The sequence below is a fragment of the Lycorma delicatula genome, chromosome 6 (genome assembly GCF_047948215.1).
Source record: "Lycorma delicatula isolate Av1 chromosome 6, ASM4794821v1, whole genome shotgun sequence".
Classification (NCBI taxonomy): domain Eukaryota; kingdom Metazoa; phylum Arthropoda; class Insecta; order Hemiptera; family Fulgoridae; genus Lycorma; species Lycorma delicatula.
Window position 1 is genome coordinate 91,264,388 of NC_134460.1, and position 19,236 is coordinate 91,283,623.

Sequence of the window (19,236 nt, forward strand, 5' to 3'; positions counted from 1 at the left end):
AATAGTCTGTTTTTAATAATAAAATGCAGTTCAGAAACAATATAAAAAAATTATATTGTCATGTGAACAAATATAAGCATTCAATTTTCTATTATCTTTCCTAGATACTCCAACCTTTATTTCAAAATGAACTTTCTGATCTTCACAATAATTTATAGTATTTGTTTGGACACGGTAAGTAAAATAATTTATGACTTGTAATTTTATATGACACTTTTAATAAATATAGTATAGTCTTCCTTTTAAATATACAGAGTGTTTCTAAAATGCTGGGCTGGCTATACTTTTTCGGATTGTAAAATTAAACAAAACATATCCTTAGGAAAAATGGCAATTTCTTCTTCGTTCTCCAACTGTCTGCAATTTTGTTTTTTTTTGTATAGAAATGTATATCTCTGGTTCAGATAGACGAATCACATTAATATTTGATAAGCGTCTTGGTAATAAGGTTATAAAATTAGCAAAAAATCAGGATTTAAATAGCTCAAATTACAAAATGGTAGCCATGATTATTTTTCAATCTGTAATATCTCCATAAATATTAGTTTTATCAAAATTTATGTTATTTTCTAATTACATCTTTTATTTTGAACAAAATTATATTTTATTTTTTTAAATCGACTAACAAATCGCCAAGTTATGGCAGAAAATTGATTTGAAAAAATTGATGAGTGAAAAAATTATGACTTAATTTGATACTAATTTACAATACTAGAATTAACAATAAATAAAAACAATTAATATTTAATGGAATTGATTGTAAAGTGGAGGACATGAAAATAGACGCAAAATTACATCAATTTTTTGCAATAATTCGGCTATTTGTTAACAATTTAAAAAAATAAAATGTCATTTTGTTCAAAGTAAAAGGGTTAATTTTTTAGAAATTTTGATAAATTTTGACTTAACATAAATTTTGATAAAACTAATATTTATGGAGATATAACAGACTGAAAAATAAACATGGCCACCATTTTGTAGTTTGTGAAGGTATTTAAATCATGATTTTTTGCTAATTTTAAAACTTTATTACAAAGACGCTTACTAAATATTAATGTGATTCCTTTATCCGAACTAGAGATATAAATTTTTATATAAAAAAACAAAATGGTGGATAGTGGGAGAATGAAGGAGAAATTGCCATTTTTTCTAAGGATATTTTTTGTTTAGTTTTACAAGTAGAATTTGAAAATGTATAGCCAGTCCACCAATTTAGAAACACTGTAAACACTGTAAACACTGTATATAGAAAACGAGTGAGTGAGCAAGTTAAAGAAGTTTTACCTTTCATTATGTTCTCTTTTATCTATTATTAAATTAACATTTGTGTTACTATAATTTTGTAAATAAATTAAAAATGAGTTTAAATGAGTTTTAAAAGCTCATTTAAACTAATAGGAATTTTTGATAAAAAAAATAAAGTATCATTACATAAACATTTTTACTACTTTAAAAATTCTAAAAAGTGTTAACTTACTTGCAAATTTTGTGGAAATTATTTTTCCAAAACATCTTCAAAGATGAAAATGTGATTCTACTGTATTTTTAACAATACTTTTTTAAAAACGTTAGAAACCCCTTAAGGATGTGAGTAAATAATGTATTCAATCAATGCTGTATTTGTTTATTTATTATATTTGTCAAATTTATAATTGTCAAATTTAATGTTGCATTGAGATCTCAGTTTTTGTACTATATATAAAATGTGTATGTTGTTAATGCCTTCATGCGAGTCCTGTTTCTATGAGGTTATTTATAAATGTTGCTTTTATTGAGTTAGTAACTTATGAGTTGCATCTGTAGGTAAATATGCATTCAGACAGTCTGATGTATTTAATGCAATCGTTCCATTTTAACTTTTACACCCCCAAGGTTGTTGTTTGTCAGCAAGTATTTTTTTATTTTTTATTTGCTATATAACCTGTAATTTGTTAATAAGATCTAAAGTGATACATTTACACTCAGTGGTGGCTCGCATATAGGCTCTGTGGAACTGCACCACTCCCTATTTCCACTTGTCATTATCTATAACATTTAATATAATGAGTCCTTTTTTCTTTAATTCTTTCTTCATACTTTAACAATATATAATCTTTAGCTTAATGTTAATAGCCATCCCCCAGTTTATGAAAAAGATACAGAAATCGGAACTATGCACTTCACAGTTCCAGCGGCATGGTATTTGGGCTGCTGTGCACATGCGCACATTGGAAGTTGCACGCGAGGCTGCAAGGGAGAGAGAGCACTTTTGCTCCTGCAGTGCTGACCCTGGCGTGCTGGTAGAAGGTCGTTTTTTTTACTCCGCGTGTGTATGGAACGTTCCTTGTTCGTTCCCTTTTCTAGCTTAATGGGTGGGAGGAATATGAAAGTGGTTAGTTGTTTTTCAGTAGTGATCAGAATATGGTGGAAAACAAGGGCTCTTTGATTGCCAAATCTGTCCAAAAACACAGTGGAAAGGCAAAAGAAAGAATAATTATTAAAAACTAATTATGAAATTGTTTCTGTGTACATAGAAATTTAAATTAAGCACCACTGGACTATAGTGCTTTTAAGCGGACATTTGATTATTACCTAATAATACTAAAAAAATATTATCTGTATTGACATTTTATTAAGTGGGATTAAAAACTATGTACCATATTCTTGAATGTGATAAAGTGTAGAATTAGATTATTATGCTGCTTCCAGCTATTCCATTTGATTCATTTTTTTTTTGTTCTTTTATTTTAAAAACTTTTCTGGAGTAGCACCCCCACTAATTTTGGCTATGAGGCGCTTCTGCTTATGTTCTTTCCTGACAATGTTGACAGTTTAGAGTGAATGATAGTAAACATTATCTATTTTTACAAAATTGTCAAAATTTTTAGGAAAGAGGATTCCATCTCATTTTTTAACAAACAAAATTCACAAGGTCATACAGAAAACTGACACAATTCAGCAACCCAAGATTATACAACTAAATTTAATTACTGTGATTGCACTAACACCATAATAGACACATCTGTCATATATTAATTTAAAAACACGTAGAAGTACAACACACAAAAAAAATCAATCTTTGCAAATCACCTTATAGAATCAGATTATACACAAAGACAGTAATTGTGACATGTAAATTTTAATCATAGCACACAAAAACCACAAGCATACCATTGAATTAGTAAATATGCAATATTTAATAATTATCACTATCCTAATGCTAGTGATAATTATATTTCAGAATGATAAAACAATAAAAATTACTATCTTTTTTGAAAGAATTTATTATATAAAAAGATTAATTACAATTTTTTTATTTATTACAAATTTTTTAATTATTACCACTCTTATATTAACTCGCTCTTGGACTATGTATATGAGATTCATGGTAAGGAACATTTCAGTCAAATTTTGAAGCACTTCCATTCATCCATTCGCTCTGAAATTTTGCATGCAGGTTTGCTCCTGATGACAACACATTTTAGCAACATTTTCAAGTCACTAAGATGCATTAATTAGTGGAAAAAATGCCCCTTAATACAGTGAAAAGAATGTTCCTTGAACTTATGCAACCTCGTTACATGCATATTTCTTAGTAAAAGAATTATCCATATTTATGATATTGTCGTTTCAATTGATTAAATTGAGAGAAAGTATTTTTTTTACAGCTGAAGGAAAAATTCAAATTTCATATAACTGTTATATTCAATATTTATACCTGATGATTCATGATACTTATGAGATATTAAACAAACGTCATTACAACTCTTCGATCATAACTGAGAAGTACATATTTTCCCCGTGTAGATTACAAACTAAGATCAAAATCAATTAAATTGAAAAAATAAAAAAAAATATCAAAAAGGTTAAAAAAATTACAAAAAAAAAATCATAAAAATAATTTTGCTGCCGACAGAACTTAAACAAGGAACCGCACACACAGTGAAAAGAAATGGCCCGCAACTTTTGCTAACTTATGACTGGAGTCTGAAAATCCAGAATTTCCTTTGGTATATTAAATGACATCACTGACTGGTTCAGTGTATGAATGCATGAGAAATTTTAATATACGAGACTACAGACCTAAGATTTGTGCTGTTTGTGATGTTTGACGTATATATAAGTTATACTGTAATATTTTAAGATATATGAACTTTTAAAGCTGCCTATACTCTTGTCTGCGGTATTGGAAATTACAGGCATGAATACTTCAAAAGATTGCTCAAACCTGTGCACTAGCACAGCTGTCAAGTATAACCTTATGAAGACTAAAAAGTAGAAAATAAAAAATACATAATAAACTTTTTAAAAACCACTCATATTAATGCACTAAAAAGTAGAAAATAAAAAAAATATGTAAAAAAAATCTTAAAACACCACTCTTAAATCAAATGCACTAAAAGGTAAAAAATAATTTTAGGATGGTATCTCAGAATGGATTTGACAACAAGCTTTGATGGTGATAAGTAAGATTTTGTGAAAGTCATAGCTTCAAATTAAAAATTTGATGTTTTTGCCAGTTTTTTCATATGTGTGGTGAATGGTCTGAGGAGTGGGGAGCAAAGATTGTACTTTGACATGAGCAAGTGTACTACACAGTGGAACAAAAATGTTAACCGTGGAACAAAAGTAAGTTAAAGCAAAAGCATGTAAAAAATTAAATTTAATTAAACATACAGCAGTTGAAAATGGATTCGATAAAAACATCATTAATAATTCAAAAAATAGATTAATATAATAATAATAATGCCCTTTTTCTTTTTCCTGTTTAGCCTCCGGTAACTACCGTTTAGATAATTCTTCAGAGGATGAATGAGGATGATATGAGTGTAAATGAAGTGTAGTCTTGTACATTCTCAGTTCGACCATTCCTGAGATGTGTGGTTAATTGAAACCCAACCACCAAAGAACACCGGTATCCACGATCTAGTATTCAAATCCGTGTAAAAATAACTGGCTTTACTAGGACTTGAACGCTGTAACTCTCGACTTCCAAATCAGCTGATTTGGGAAGACGCGTTAACCACTAGACCAACCCGGTGGGTTAATAATAATGCCCTGAGGTAGGTAATCCCCACGTCCGGAACACAACATCTACGTTCCACGTCCAGGGCGGCAACAGCTGAACTCACGTGCAATACATGCAGCTGGCTAACGGGGTTCCGAGTGTTGTTCTCGGAAATGATATTGTTCGACCGAATTACATCTACAGCCCGAATTTAAGGACTGGATTTCGCGGCCACCTGGAGGTACGAAATTTTTAACGATTAAGGACATGGATTGATACCACCTTTAGAGCTGGCGATGTGGCGGACACGGTCAAAGTTATTTGCAGGTGTAACGGAGGTCTTTCGCTGTCCACATGCCCCCCGCCATGGCAAGCATGTAGTTAAGGTTCCCATGTTTTTCGGCGCATGGGAGCCCTGAAAACCTCGGTGTGTAAGGGCCTGTAGTCAGTGCAGAGACTGCGCATTCGCTCTCTGCCAAGACATATGCTGGTTCCACCGGAGTACCGGAACGAACCTCCAAAGTTGGTAGCACTGGAATGGGGGTGTACCCCGGCGGCTAGGCTTACTACAGAAGGGATCAAAGGTCATGCAAACTGATCAACAACAAAACGTGGCAGAGGGTTCACGTAAACACCCTCGTTTAGAACCGGACGTTTCGCCTCAGGCGAAACGGAGAAAGAGCGCGGAATCAAGGAAAATTGAAGTTGAGGCTAGAAAAAGCTAAGAAAAAGGTTTTTTTTTAAGAATAGTAATGTTCCAAAACCTAAATACATGGTCATTACAAAGGAGGATGGTAATTTCTCGAGGGTGAGTCCTTTTCTCATTGCTCGAGAAATAACTAAATGCGCTGGAGGCCCAGTTAAAGAAATAAGAAAAACCTTTACTGGACTTCATGTTGAGACTGTAAGTGATGCTCAGTCTCAGAAGATACTAGGGCTGAAAAAGATTGGAGAATTAGTTGTACGCGTCGATCCCCACGGCACGCTCAACACCTCAAGGGGTGTTGTGGTCTGTCGGGATCTTCTGAACTGTACGGAGCAGGAAATTGTTGAAGAGTTAGCACCGCAGAGAGTACTAGAGTGTCGGAGATTGAACATGAGAAGGAATGGCGAAGTCCTACCTTCGGCCTCTCATGTTCTCACGTTTAACCGGCCAACTTTGCCGGAGAAGATAAGAGCGGGAATTCATCGACTGGATGTGCGGGTATTTGTTCCACAGCCAATGAGATGTTTCAAATGCCAACGCTTTGGCCACACCGCTGTTAGGTGTGAAAGACCACAAATATGCGTGTACGGTGATGAGGTACATGAGGGAGAGCCGTGTAAGGAGCCTCCTACTTGTATTAATTGCAAAGGACAGCATTCTTATAGATCCAGGAACTGTCCTGTCTACAAAGACGAGGTAGCTGTGCAGGAAGTAAAAACCCTGCAAAAATTCAGCTACTTCGAAGCAAAGAAGATAATAAACGCCCGCAAACCTAGAGCAACAACAACCTATGCTCAGGCTGCGGCTGCTGTTCCTGCTCCTGCTCCAGTTTCTGTTGATGAGACTCAAATCATTAACAAACTTGCGCCCACTTTGGCTGGCTTAATTGAAAGGATCATCGAAAACAAGATGAAGTCTTTCAGCAGTAAAGAAGCTGTTAAGCCAAAGATAGTAGTACAGCCTCCTGAAGACAAATCTGTAAAACAGAAAGCTGCTCCTGTAGAGAAGAAAACGGACGCCAAACCAGAATTTCAAGTCCGTTTTAGGGAGATCCTTGATAATTATAACGATGATCCTATGACGATAAGAAGAAAGTGATTGCTACAGAGTCTGTTATGAAGGCTCCCAAGCCTCCTGCAACTGAGGTGGCCTCTAAACCACAGAGGCCACAAAAAATCACACAGGGGGCCAAGTGTCCCCCCTTCCACAGGCGGTGACTGGTGCGATCTCCGTGTCGGGGATGGGACAGGTTGCCGCCTCTCAATCGACGCCTGAAACCGGCGCCGATCCATATCCGTCGTCGTCGGCGGCTTCAGTAGTCTCCGATTCGGAGACCGGAAGCTATACGGGCGACGACGTTCTCCGCGAACACGAAGCTGTACGCAATATGGAGAAAAAAAGAAAAAAAAGGTGGCCGAAAGGTAAACCTAGGCCATAAGTTAATTTAAAATTAGCGAGTCGATTGTACAATAGAACATTAATAGATGTTTTTCAAACATCCATGAGCTTCAACGCTTGGTACATGATGTAGACCCGATTTGTATATGTCTGCAAGAAACACAGTTCTGCCTAAATGAAAATTTTAAATTAAGAGGATATGATGTATTTCGGCGAGATCAACCGCCAAATTTAAGAGTTAGAGGTGGAGTAGCCACATTAACATCGACTAGAGCTACCGCCGAAACGGTTGATCTAAATACAAACCTACAAGCGGTCTGCATTAGAATGAAGCGTCCGCTTCAGATTACTGTCTGCAGCATATACTTGCCGAATTTTGATTGGAAGGAGGATGACATAGCGCGATTAATTTCTGAGCTTCCCCCACCTGTTTTACTGGTGGGTGATTTTAATGCTCATAATTCTCTTTGGGGATCGGATCGAGTAGATCCCCGCGGAAGAGAATTGGAAAGGTTCTTGATGAATTCCGAACTTATTCTTTTAAACGATGGGTCAGGAACCTTTTTCAATGCCAGAGATGGATCGACGTCCTATATATATCTTGCTCTCATAAGCGGATTGGCAGCACCGAGGTACACCTTCCATGTTTCAGACGATTTGCATGGAAACGATCATTTCCCGGTGCAAATTGTAACTGATGTTACAAGAAAAATATACCCCATCTCTAAAAGATGGTTGTTTGAGAAGGCAGATTGGACAAGCTTCACGGCTAAGACGATACTCCCCGAAACAACTGGAGTTATCGGGGATGATTTCGACGCTAAAACAAATGCGATTCTTGACTCGGCATCGAGATATATTCCCAAAACATCTGGGAAACTTACTAAGCGACCCGTTCCGTGGTGGAACGAAGAAATAAGTGAAGCTATAAAAAGGAAGAAAAGAGCGTATAACGCCTTTAAGAAACGTTCTACCACAGATAATCTTATTGCCTTTAAAAAATACAGGGCGTATGCAAAACGTCTCATGATAGATTCAAAGAAACGATCCTGGCAGCAATACATGTCATCCATTGACAGAACTACTACTGCATCAGACGTTTGGAGGAAAGTGAAGACGATTTGTGGGCGTAAAAACTTTGCTCCCATAACTAGTCTTCAAGACGAAGATGAAATTAAGAACACTCTGAACGAAATCGCAGAGTTATTATCCAATCACTTCGAGAAGGCCAGCAAAACGGCGAACTACGATGAAGATTTTCGGACGAAAAAAGTAGAACTTGAAGGTCTACTAAATTTCTGAACTGAGTATAATTACTCATATAATCTACCATTTAAAATGGAAGAATTCGTGAAAGCGCTGGAGAAAGCAGGCAACACAGCTGCTGGTCCGGATGAAATCCATTATAATATGATCAGGCAGCTGAATACCACTGCAAAATGCAGATTACTAGAACTGTATAATCAAATATGGCGGGATGGAATGTACCCGCAGCAGTGGAAAAAAGCACATGTTGTTCCAGTACCGAAGAAAAAAAAAAATTTAACAGACCCCAATAGCTACCGTCCTATTTCTTTGACGTGCGCTATGGGAAAAATACTTGAAAAAATTATTAATAATCGACTCGTTTGGCTTTTAGAAAAAGAAAACCTGATATCACCATATCAAGCAGGTTTTCGACAATACCATTCCACCATCGATCAAATGATCAACTTAGAGAATATTATATACAACAGCTTTATTGCAAGGATGCATTGTGTTGGAGTCTTCTTCGATATTCAGATGGCTTTTGATATGACCTGGCGACATGGAATAATGCTCCAGATACATGAATGGGGCATTTGTGGAAATCTGCCAGTATTACTCAGCAACTATATGAATGACAGTACTTTCCAAGTACGGGTCAACAATGAATATTCATCTGAAAGAATTTTGGAAAATGACATACCACAAGGTTCACCACTGAGCGGTATCTTGTTTAACATCGCCATTAATAAATTGATATTAGCCATTCTAGTAGAAATCAGCAAAAGCGCCTATGTTGATGATTTGGCAATTGTGTATGCCAGCAACAAGACTGCTATGGTGAAATACAAATTACAAAGGGCGATTGACGCTCTAAACGAAGTTGCGAGGAATAATGGATTCCAATTTTCACCAGAAAAAACGTGCTGTATACACTTCTGTAGGAAGAGAATTCCTCACCAAAGTCCTACGTTGACAATTGGCAATAATCCAATACAATATTAGGACAATGTGAGATTTTTAGGACTGGTATTGGATAAATCCCTTACGTGGGGATTATATATACAGGACTTGAGTGATAGATGCAAAAAGGCCCTAAACATTATAAAATGTTTATCGAACATTAATTAGGTCTCAGATAAAGAGATATTATTGAGATTGCATAAGACATTGGTTCAATCAAAACTAGACTACGGATGTATTGTATATTCATCCGCTAGGAAGTCGCATTTAAGAAAGTTAGACGTAATTCATAATAGCGGAATAAGATATACGACAGGCGCTTCCGCACAAGTCCGGCGACTAGTCTAATCTCCGAAGCCGGAATAAAGCCACTACATTATAGAAGAGGGATTCTTTTGTTAAGATATGCAGCAAACGTATGGGCTTTTCCTACTCATATAAATAACAAACTTTTTACAAATCATCCTATGGCTGCATTGTATGAACATCGTGCTACCTATTCCAGACCATCCGGAATTAGGTACCACGAATTAAGAAGAAGACACGAAATTGCTATTCCGTGTGAAATTGCTATTCACTAGCAAATTCCACGAGAGAAATACCGCCATGGCTCTTACCAGCGATAAATACAAGGTTGGATCTCTCTCAGGAAGAAATAAAAAAGAAGCCAGCAGTGATCACCAACAGGAATTTTTAGCAACCGTCAGTAGCTACGAAGAACACATCAGAATTTATACTGACGGTTCTAAAACCGCACATGGTGTTGGATGCTCCATATATCTAAATGGAGAAGCCCATTTTTGGAAACTGCCAGATGTAGCTAGTATCAATACGGCATAACTTACTGCCATACAGCAAGCTCTTCGGTACACAGAACACTATTGCGAAGAGAGAGTGCTAATATGTTACGATTCCCTAAGTGCACTTGTTGCAATTCGGAACAAGAACACTAAGGATGTCCTAATTGCAAACATCCTGTCCATTTTATACGTTCTAAATCAAAGAGGACAGCGATGCGTATTTGTATAGACTCCAGGGCACGCTGGTATTGCAGGTGATGAAAGCGCAGACGAAGCTGCCAGAAAGGCAACAGTCTGCGATGTTTTGGACGCAATTCCTGTAAGGATAGCAGATGTTAAAAACTGTCTAACTAACATAATAAGAAACAAGTGGAATACTGATTGGAGGAGTTTAAATACAAAATTAAACTCAATAAAAACTTCTCCGTATAAATGGAAAAGCAACGTGAAGTTGACTCGCCGAGAACAAGTGGCTGTGACCAGACTTAGAATCGGTCACACGCGAATAACAAATTCATATTTGTTAACCGGTGAAGAGAGACCAATGTGCGGTGTTTGTAATAAAACACTTATAATTAAGCATCTAATGGAAGAGTGTACCATATATGAGGACCTCAGAAAGAGGTTCCTGCTAAGAAATGATATTGCTGCTGATCTGGATAATGGCAATGAAGAAAAGATAGTTGCTTATTTACACGCCAGTGGACTTTTAAAAAGTCTATAAAAGCGAAAAATTTAAAGCTGTGTTTAACAAACTCTAAGAGGTAGTTTTATATATATAAGGGAGTCTCAAAGCGTGGCACGTATAGTGACAGGAGGTAGCCCTCTTGCCTAGGCCACCCTGGCTTACCTGCATTCAAGAGCAGTGAGTCGGGGTGTGTCCAATGATGGCATGGGGGACCCTCAAAGGTGGACTAAGGGCGCGAGGCTATCGGTAAGCCCATGCATGCCTGTAGCCAAGTAGGTCAGGACCGGGAAGGGCAGCCTCTCCACCGAGGGGCTTTTTGGCTGTTCTGAACAGGTGGTCAGATTGCTCTTATGGCGCTGGGAGGACCCCGATGGGTTATGTCCTACGGGACTGCTTATAGGGGGGAGTCAACTACCACGGCATCCTGAGGCGACTGATATGCTGCTTAACGGCGGTTCTGGTCACCTTGCGGGTGCTTAAATAAATAAATAAGCGAGACAGGTAGAAGGAGATAATTGTAAAGACTAGTATTTTACATTTATGTTCTATGTGATATTTTATCAATTTATTTTTTAAGATCGGCGCCCTTTACACCCAATTAGTGTTCTTTGTTTATTTTTGTGTCTAAATGTTTTGTGTACTTCGTGTTTTTAAATAAAAATGTAACACCCTTATATATGACAATTCTGATGGTGATATTAATCTCTTTTTAAGAATGTGACGAGGGCTAATGACCTTAGCAGTCAATGTCCATAAAATACAAAAAAAAAATTAAAAAAATAATAAACATTTCACTTCAAAAAAAATCTCATTAAATTTTATAAAATAGCTCCTAAATCTAATAACAAGAAATTAAAAAACTAATAATATTATGAATAGATCATAAAAAAATCTGAGATAAATCAGGTGTACTTGAATTAATTGCATAATAAGAACTGTAATAAATTCTATATAGGTATGACACATAGAATATTTAAAAAAGATTTAAGGAACACTTATAAGCATTTAAATATAATAAACAAAAATCAAAGTAGATCACATGAAATATAACAAACATACATATTCAAATTTGCAGGATATAAAAATATTAGAAGAAAAATAAATTAAAAACAGCTCTTAAAAAAAGTACTTGTAATAAAAAACAATGATATTGTTATAAATTAGTAAGGGAAGTTTTAATATGATGAATGGATTCGGCAAATAGTATAATTTATATAATTATTAATTCATCCAATAGATAGCAGTGTGTATTATCAATGAAAATTAAATTACCATTTAATAATCTGAAAAGAAGAAATAACATCCTTCTTTTTTAAATTCTTTAGTTTAATATGTCTAATAAAACAGTGTGCAACAAAAAGAAAAATAAGCAGTAAGTGATAATATTTTATTTTATTTATTATTGATAATAACTAACTAATAATTCTGTAATATAATAAAAAATTTTGTCTTATACTTTTTTTTTGTATTTTGTGTTGGTGCCTGTTTGTGTAGCACCTTGAGAAGCTCTGCACAACACAGTTTAATAACCGCTGGTCTACAAACTCCTTTAAAATATCACCAATTTATTTTTCTTAAACCTCACCAATAGTTTTACCCTCTATAGAATGTTTGTATTTATTGACACCACACGTTAAGCTATTTCTTCTCTTTCTAACAGCAGCCTTTCTGCAAAATCAGGGATCCATGTCCTTCCTGAAGATGTAATTTTTCTTATTTGTTCATAATTGCTAGCTAATGATGTTATACAGGACTTTTTCTAATGTTAACTAAAATTTTGCCAAATGAATTAATGTTAAATTTCAAAAAGTATAACAACAATGTTTGGTGTACCTCTTTCTGTTCTGATTTTCATAAAATGACTCATTTTTAATGATAAACTCAAAAATATCACAGTAATATTCTTTTATTAAAAATACTTATGGAGGTGGACTTGCATTTTACAGCCAAGTAATTAACATAGACCCCTCCCACCACTTGACTCATATTTCCATGAAATTTAATTATCAATGTCAATTTTGGTGGAGAAACGCATTTTTAATAGTAGAAATCAGCTTATACATAAAATGTAACCAAACTTAACCTACGCTCGCTAACCTTGACTAATCAACAATGATTACAATTATAAACATTAATGTTACAAAATGTACCTTCCAACCAAGTTCCCTTTCTGATCGGTTTTTTTCACGCCACTTTCGTTTTTTACATACCCAACGATCATTTTTTGTGAATTTTCTTACGCATTTCGTGTTTCATCTTACATATTCCAGTTTTATGAATGATAAATATGAAAATGGTTTCTCCATCCCAAAATTAAGTGATTATCATATTTTAAGCATTTCCCCAACGATTCATAATGACAACAATTAAAAAAAATTGGGAGGATAACAGAAAAGTATCAAAAAATGTACAGAACCTTCCAGAGTCTGCCCTCTATAACCTACTAAGATACATTTGAAATCACCTTGCGGGTGAAGGTCACGCTTCGACCATCTTGCCCTCCGACCAACAAATCGTATTTCTAACGCGCGGAGGGCGTTCGGCCAGTACAATACAACCATCATTATGTACGCATTAGAAATCTATTAAGCCTACTCACAAATATACTATTTTCAGTAGAAATTAAAATCAAATGTTTCAATAACCCCGCTTACGTATTTTACGTACACAATAAGATTATCATTAAATTGTGTTTTCCCTATATTTCGCGATCGAATTACTTCATTCCTTTTTGTATTGTTATTGAGTAACAGTCACGCGTACAGAAGCAAATCTTCTGTTAAATAAAAAACTGACAATAATCCTTTATATCATTCAGTTTAATTGTTATTTTAAATAACATATCATAAATTAACGTATTTTAAATAACATATCATAAATTAACATATTTTAAATAACATAAATAGTAAACAGTCTGTTTACTATTTCATGACATTGTTACATCATGTTTGTCACCGGATCTGCAACTTTTATAATACAATTTCGACCAGTTCAGATTACGGTTTTATATTAATCGGACGTGCAGTTTCTTTGGCTGATCTTAATTGAAAAAGTTACGTTATTTGAATTAGTGTGTAAGTTAAAATGGCAGAAAACAGTCCTCATCTTAGGAAACAATCTAAAAAAATGATTTATAGGGTATATAATTATTTAAAAGAACCTGTGCGTAGCTTTTTAAGCAACGCAGGAAGTGACCGCAACCATATGTTCTGTATCAGTGCGTACTTAACAAAATTTTTGTGGTGAAAGTAATAAAAATGCATCAGCCCAGGCGAATTATGGAAACATTCTTTTGATTCGCCCTTTAAAAAAAATTCCTCTTAAATCTGGACGATTTTAATGAAGATATATTTCGTCGTTTCATTCAAAAATTTTACGATAGTGGAGAGTATCCAACGTGCAGTAAAATTAGAGTCATTTTGAAGAAATAAATAAATTTTACCGGTAATGCATATGCCAAGCAAAAAATTGTAAGATAATTAGAGTTCCGCTTTAGTAAGTGTAATGACGGCAGAAAACTTTTGATGGATTCTTCTTGCTCGGACAAAATTTTTCAGGAAAATGCACAAAATTAAAATAATTCTTGACCAATGATTTACCTAGATGAAACGTGAGTAAACCAGAACCAATCAGGAAATATATCTGGCAGAATTCAACAAGCAGTGGTGGCCTTAAGATTCTGGTTGAGATACTATCCCATTTAATTATATGGTGCGCTGGTTGCTATAACTTGGTTTTATAAAAGATTGTGCTCTCGTTTTTCAGTCAAAGCTTTTGGAGGATTTAAACCAAGAAATGAATGGTGATATATTCCTAGAATGGTTCAATTTTGGATCGAAGGCTGTTTTAATCTTTGGAAGAAGGCTGTGTTATCATGATGAGTAACTCCAGCTATCATTCTGCACAAGAAAAAGTGCCAGTGACCAACACAGAAAAGGTGGAAATTATTTCTGCCTCAGAAGAGAAGAAAATATCACACAATTCCCAAATTACTGTCTGTTATTAATGAACAGAGAAAAATATAGACAGTACAAACTTGATGAGACTGCAACAGAAATGGGGCATGAAGTCATTTGACTACTGCTGTTTCACTGCCAGTATAACCCAATAAAACCAATAAAAAAACATTATTGGAAGATGCCATAAACCTCATAACAATAGATGACTGGAGAAAATGCGTTAAGATACACAGAAAACCTTTAAGTAGAAGATTTTCGTAAAGAAGGATTGAGGGGAGATTACAATGGATTGTAGTGAACTTACAAGATGATGACTGATGAAAATACAACAGATTTATCAGGTGATGAAGACATATCATTTATTTCAGTTGATTTTATCTTTCATATTACAATTTATTTAGATTTTATGTAAAGTTTTACAAATATTTCAGTTTTAAAGTCCATATTTAAATTTAGCAGTAACATTTGAAAATTTCTGAACATGTAGGAAAATTAGGACAATATTTTTGTAAAATAAAAGGTTTCAGATGTGTAGTAACTTCTTATACACACCAGAGTAATGCAATAAAAATTTTACTAATAAATTCTAAAGATGAGTTGATTAAATATTGGCCTGTAAAGAGAAAAGGAACAGTTCAGTATTGTATTATTACTGTGGTGTAGGGGGAATAAGGAGAAACCTTTGACAGTGAAAGGGGAAGAGCAGGTGACCTTCATCCGCAAGATGTTTTCAAATCTATAATAGTAAAATATTATGTCTAAGGTAGCAAAGTAACTTAACTAGTCCTATTAAAGTAGCTAAAACAACATAAGCCATAAAAACCACTTTTTATTTTTGGCCATTACACACATATTATCATTTAACTTATTAAAGATGTTAACTTAAAATGAGCAAAATCTTCAATACAATAAAACTTAACTAATAAATTAATTATACCTTGTTTTTAATTTCAGATTTATACTATTGAATTAACTGCAGCTGAATCAAGTGTACTAAAGGAAAATCTCAATGGGGAGATAGCAAACATTAAAAATTACTTTGCATTAGGTAATAAATTAAGAACAGAAAAAATTAACAATGATGTAGATAATACAATTCATAAATCACTAACATCTCATGCATTTTCTAGGAATTATTTGCCAAATAGTAGGAAAGATTTTAGCACAAGTGACGATTACAAACATTTCTTATCTGATAAAACTTTTATAACGAAAAATTCAGCAGCAATTATTCCATTTTATAATGAAGTAGGTAAAATAGAACATACAGCAGCAATTTCTGACATTGTGAATAATGCAGTAACAGATAAAAAGTTTGCAGAAAATTATGTAGAAAAAATACAAACCAATAATGGATGGGGTAAAGAAGTTAAACAAAAGAAAATAACAGGTAAAATACCAGAAAAAGAAGACAAAAATAAAATAATTCATAAAACACAAAACATTAATATTGATGATATAAATGACATAAAAGCTGGAGATTTAAAAGAAAACATTAAGTCATATTTTAAAAGTACATCCTTACAAGAATTAGATAATAATAAAGATGAACTAATTAAAGAAAAATTTATAAACCCTTACAAACAAAATGATAAAATAAAAAGTACTATTTTAAATAATTTTAAACAAGATTCAGTCACTTTAACAAGTAAAACAATACCATCAGTTGTAAAAATTAAAACAGAAAATTTACAAAATATTGATATTAGTAATAAAAAAAATAAAATTTTAGATTTTAAAGAAGGTGTTAATACTGTTAGTAAACTAAATAGTTTACACAGCAGCAGTCAAACAGAAAATAAGGAAATACAAATTAAAAAAGATGCTCTAAATAAACATAATGTAATTAAGATAGACAAAGAAACAGAAAAGATAAACAAGAAATTAGAGAAAGGAATGTCATCTCAAACAGTAAAATATAATCACCTGGTTAATACTAATGTACCAGTAAAGAAATTTTACTTTGAAAAATCACCAGTAACAAATAAAATTAAGAAAACTGGAATAAAAAATAAAATATCTATTATGAATAATGTCAATAAGTACTCCAAAGGATTAGAAATATGCAATGATAAAATTAATAAAGAAAAGATAATTACTGCTAAAAAAGTTTTACATCATAATTTACAAACAGCAGTGAAAAAGGTAAAATTAAATGAAGTATCACACAAATTCAGGAGTATAAAAAATATTAATACAAATGCAATAACTACCAAAATTCCTGTAACTAAAAGTAATCTAAACCAATATTTTAAAACAATCAAATTACCAAACAAAGAAATAACCAAAAGAAAAATTATCAATGCTAAAAATATCTCGTCAAAGAAGTTTAAAGTAGCAGTTAATAATTTAGAACAGAAAAAGCAATTTTACACAACTGAAGCAGGTTTAGGGTATTACAAAATACTACCAAAATACCTTTCAAAGAAAAAACAATTAAAAAATATTAAATTAGAAAAAAGCTTTCAGAGTATCAATTATTAATGGGAAAATATTCTGATCAAGTTAAGAGAATTCATATATCAGACAAATTAAAAACAATAAATAACAACTATATATCTTCTATCTACAAAAATGATAAATTAATGTTATATACAAACAAATAATTTGTAAAAATAATCTGGGCGTAATAAAGAACAAATTCTTACAGAAACAAAACCTGTACAGTAAAAAAATAAAATACAATCAAATTTTTTATACAAATATTATACAAATTCATATTATACAAACCTGAATCGCATTTTATGTCATTTTAAACTGTAAAATAAACTACTGTAGTATTATGGAAAAAAATTATAAAATTAGAGCTGATAAAACAATCTGAATAAAAATAATATGAAAACATTCTATTTAGATCCATTAAGGTTAAATATTAAATGTATAATTAAAAAATAAAATAAAAATTACAACCAGTTTAAAGTGTTTATTTTTAAAATGCTTGTTTTTCTTTTTCATATCTCCAAATTGTATCATCACAGTGTTGGAATTGCTCAGTCCATTTCCTCACATTGTCTTATTCCAGAGTCAATCTTCTCATTCAAATCCAATTATAATTGTCTTTTGATTTCCAAAACTTTTCTTTTGTATCCTGTTTTATTCTTTGTAATACATTCCTTCAGGTTATTAGAATTAACTGAGCATTTAATCTGCAACTCTCCAACAAATACGGATTGAGCAGTAATCTGCTCAACAACTCAGTTTTAGGCTAGAATTGGTTATCCAACTTTTAATAGGGTTTCTAGCTTTAACACGATCTCTTGTATGTAAAATGTTGGAGTTGAAGTGTACAGACAGTAAGTAAATGCTCTTACTCTCAGCACTAATACTGCTCATCACGTTACCAAATTTGATCAATTTACTGAATTTTATTTTTTGATTAATAGATTATACTTTAAAAATTGTTCTACTAATAGAAGAGAGATGACATGTTATAACACACACTTCTGAGGCTGTGTTTTTATATACTAAATTAATAATTATTATTGAACTCTTATTATTGTTAGATTACTTTTAAATTCATGTAAAGATTAACCAAACAGTATTGCTTACTAGAGTTTATGTATTTTAGTTTTTAATAGTTCCAGAAATATCTGCCTCGTTGTACCTCTGAAACATTCATTCTCCCACAGTGGGCGATAACGCCCTCTTGTGGGCTCTGGAGGCCTTCAAGGGAGTAAAGTTTCTTAGTGGTAGATGGCCCACAGAAAACTGGGGGGCATCCAGGCAGTCTAGGAAGACAATGACTGACTAAAAAAAAGGCAAAAATTATGTTTTCCTGATATTTCAAACTAAAATTAAATACCACTATTGTAGTAAAAAACAATAAAGGGACACCCATATTTTATGATAAAATATGATTGTATTCAAACTACTTCAACTTTGCAACCAAAAGGCTTCGAGAGATGAATAAAAAAAATTAAAGCTTGAATACTCTACTTTTTGACAGAATACTTCAGATTTTAAAAATCATCATATTAAAAAAAAAATCAGTGAGAAGAAAAGTTTTAAAAACTTGAAAGTTTTTCTTCATATTTGATCAAGCGCATGGGGGAAACAAAATTCTTCAGTAAACTGCATTAAAATCGTTTAAAAGCTTAAGACTTTAGCTTTAATTTTTTATTTGTATGTCCCTCTATGACGTTTCTCAACCAAAATATTCCACTTTAAAGAGAAAAGGACATTTTTGTTTGCTTAATGCTGCATATTTTCTGATCTAAGCAATATACTGATACAAATAAATATGTTAATTAAAGGATTTTGATCTAGCTTTAATGAAAAATTGTGAGGTGTTTAATGTAGCCTTGCAGTTTTTGGCTTTTGTTCATTTTGTACTGAGGTATTAAACGATTGAGAGTGCAACATCATATCACCCGTGCTCTCAGCTTAACCCAAGATCACATTACAGTCTCAATGATTAAAGATTTCAATATCTCGGTACAAAATGAACAAAATCCAAAAACTGCAATGCTACATTAAAGATCTCACAATCT

General features: G+C 33.1%; 1 protein-coding gene across 2 annotated transcripts; it reads left to right on the plus strand.

Annotated features, from left to right (window-relative positions):
* Positions 1–44: 44 nt before the first annotated feature.
* LOC142326016 (uncharacterized) lies at positions 45–17,681 on the plus strand. Of its 2 annotated transcripts, none has more exons than XM_075368079.1 (2): positions 45–174; positions 15,701–17,681. In XM_075368079.1, exons 1-2 carry the CDS (start codon positions 127–129, stop codon positions 17,228–17,230), a joined length of 1,578 nt encoding a protein of 525 aa, XP_075224194.1. In that variant the 5' UTR covers positions 45–126; the 3' UTR covers positions 17,231–17,681. The 2 variants fall into 2 exon arrangements, with proteins under 2 accessions (XP_075224194.1, XP_075224192.1); XM_075368077.1 differs by lacking the exon at positions 45–174 and adding an exon at positions 4,543–4,608.
* The last annotated feature ends 1,555 nt before the right edge of the window (positions 17,682–19,236 follow it).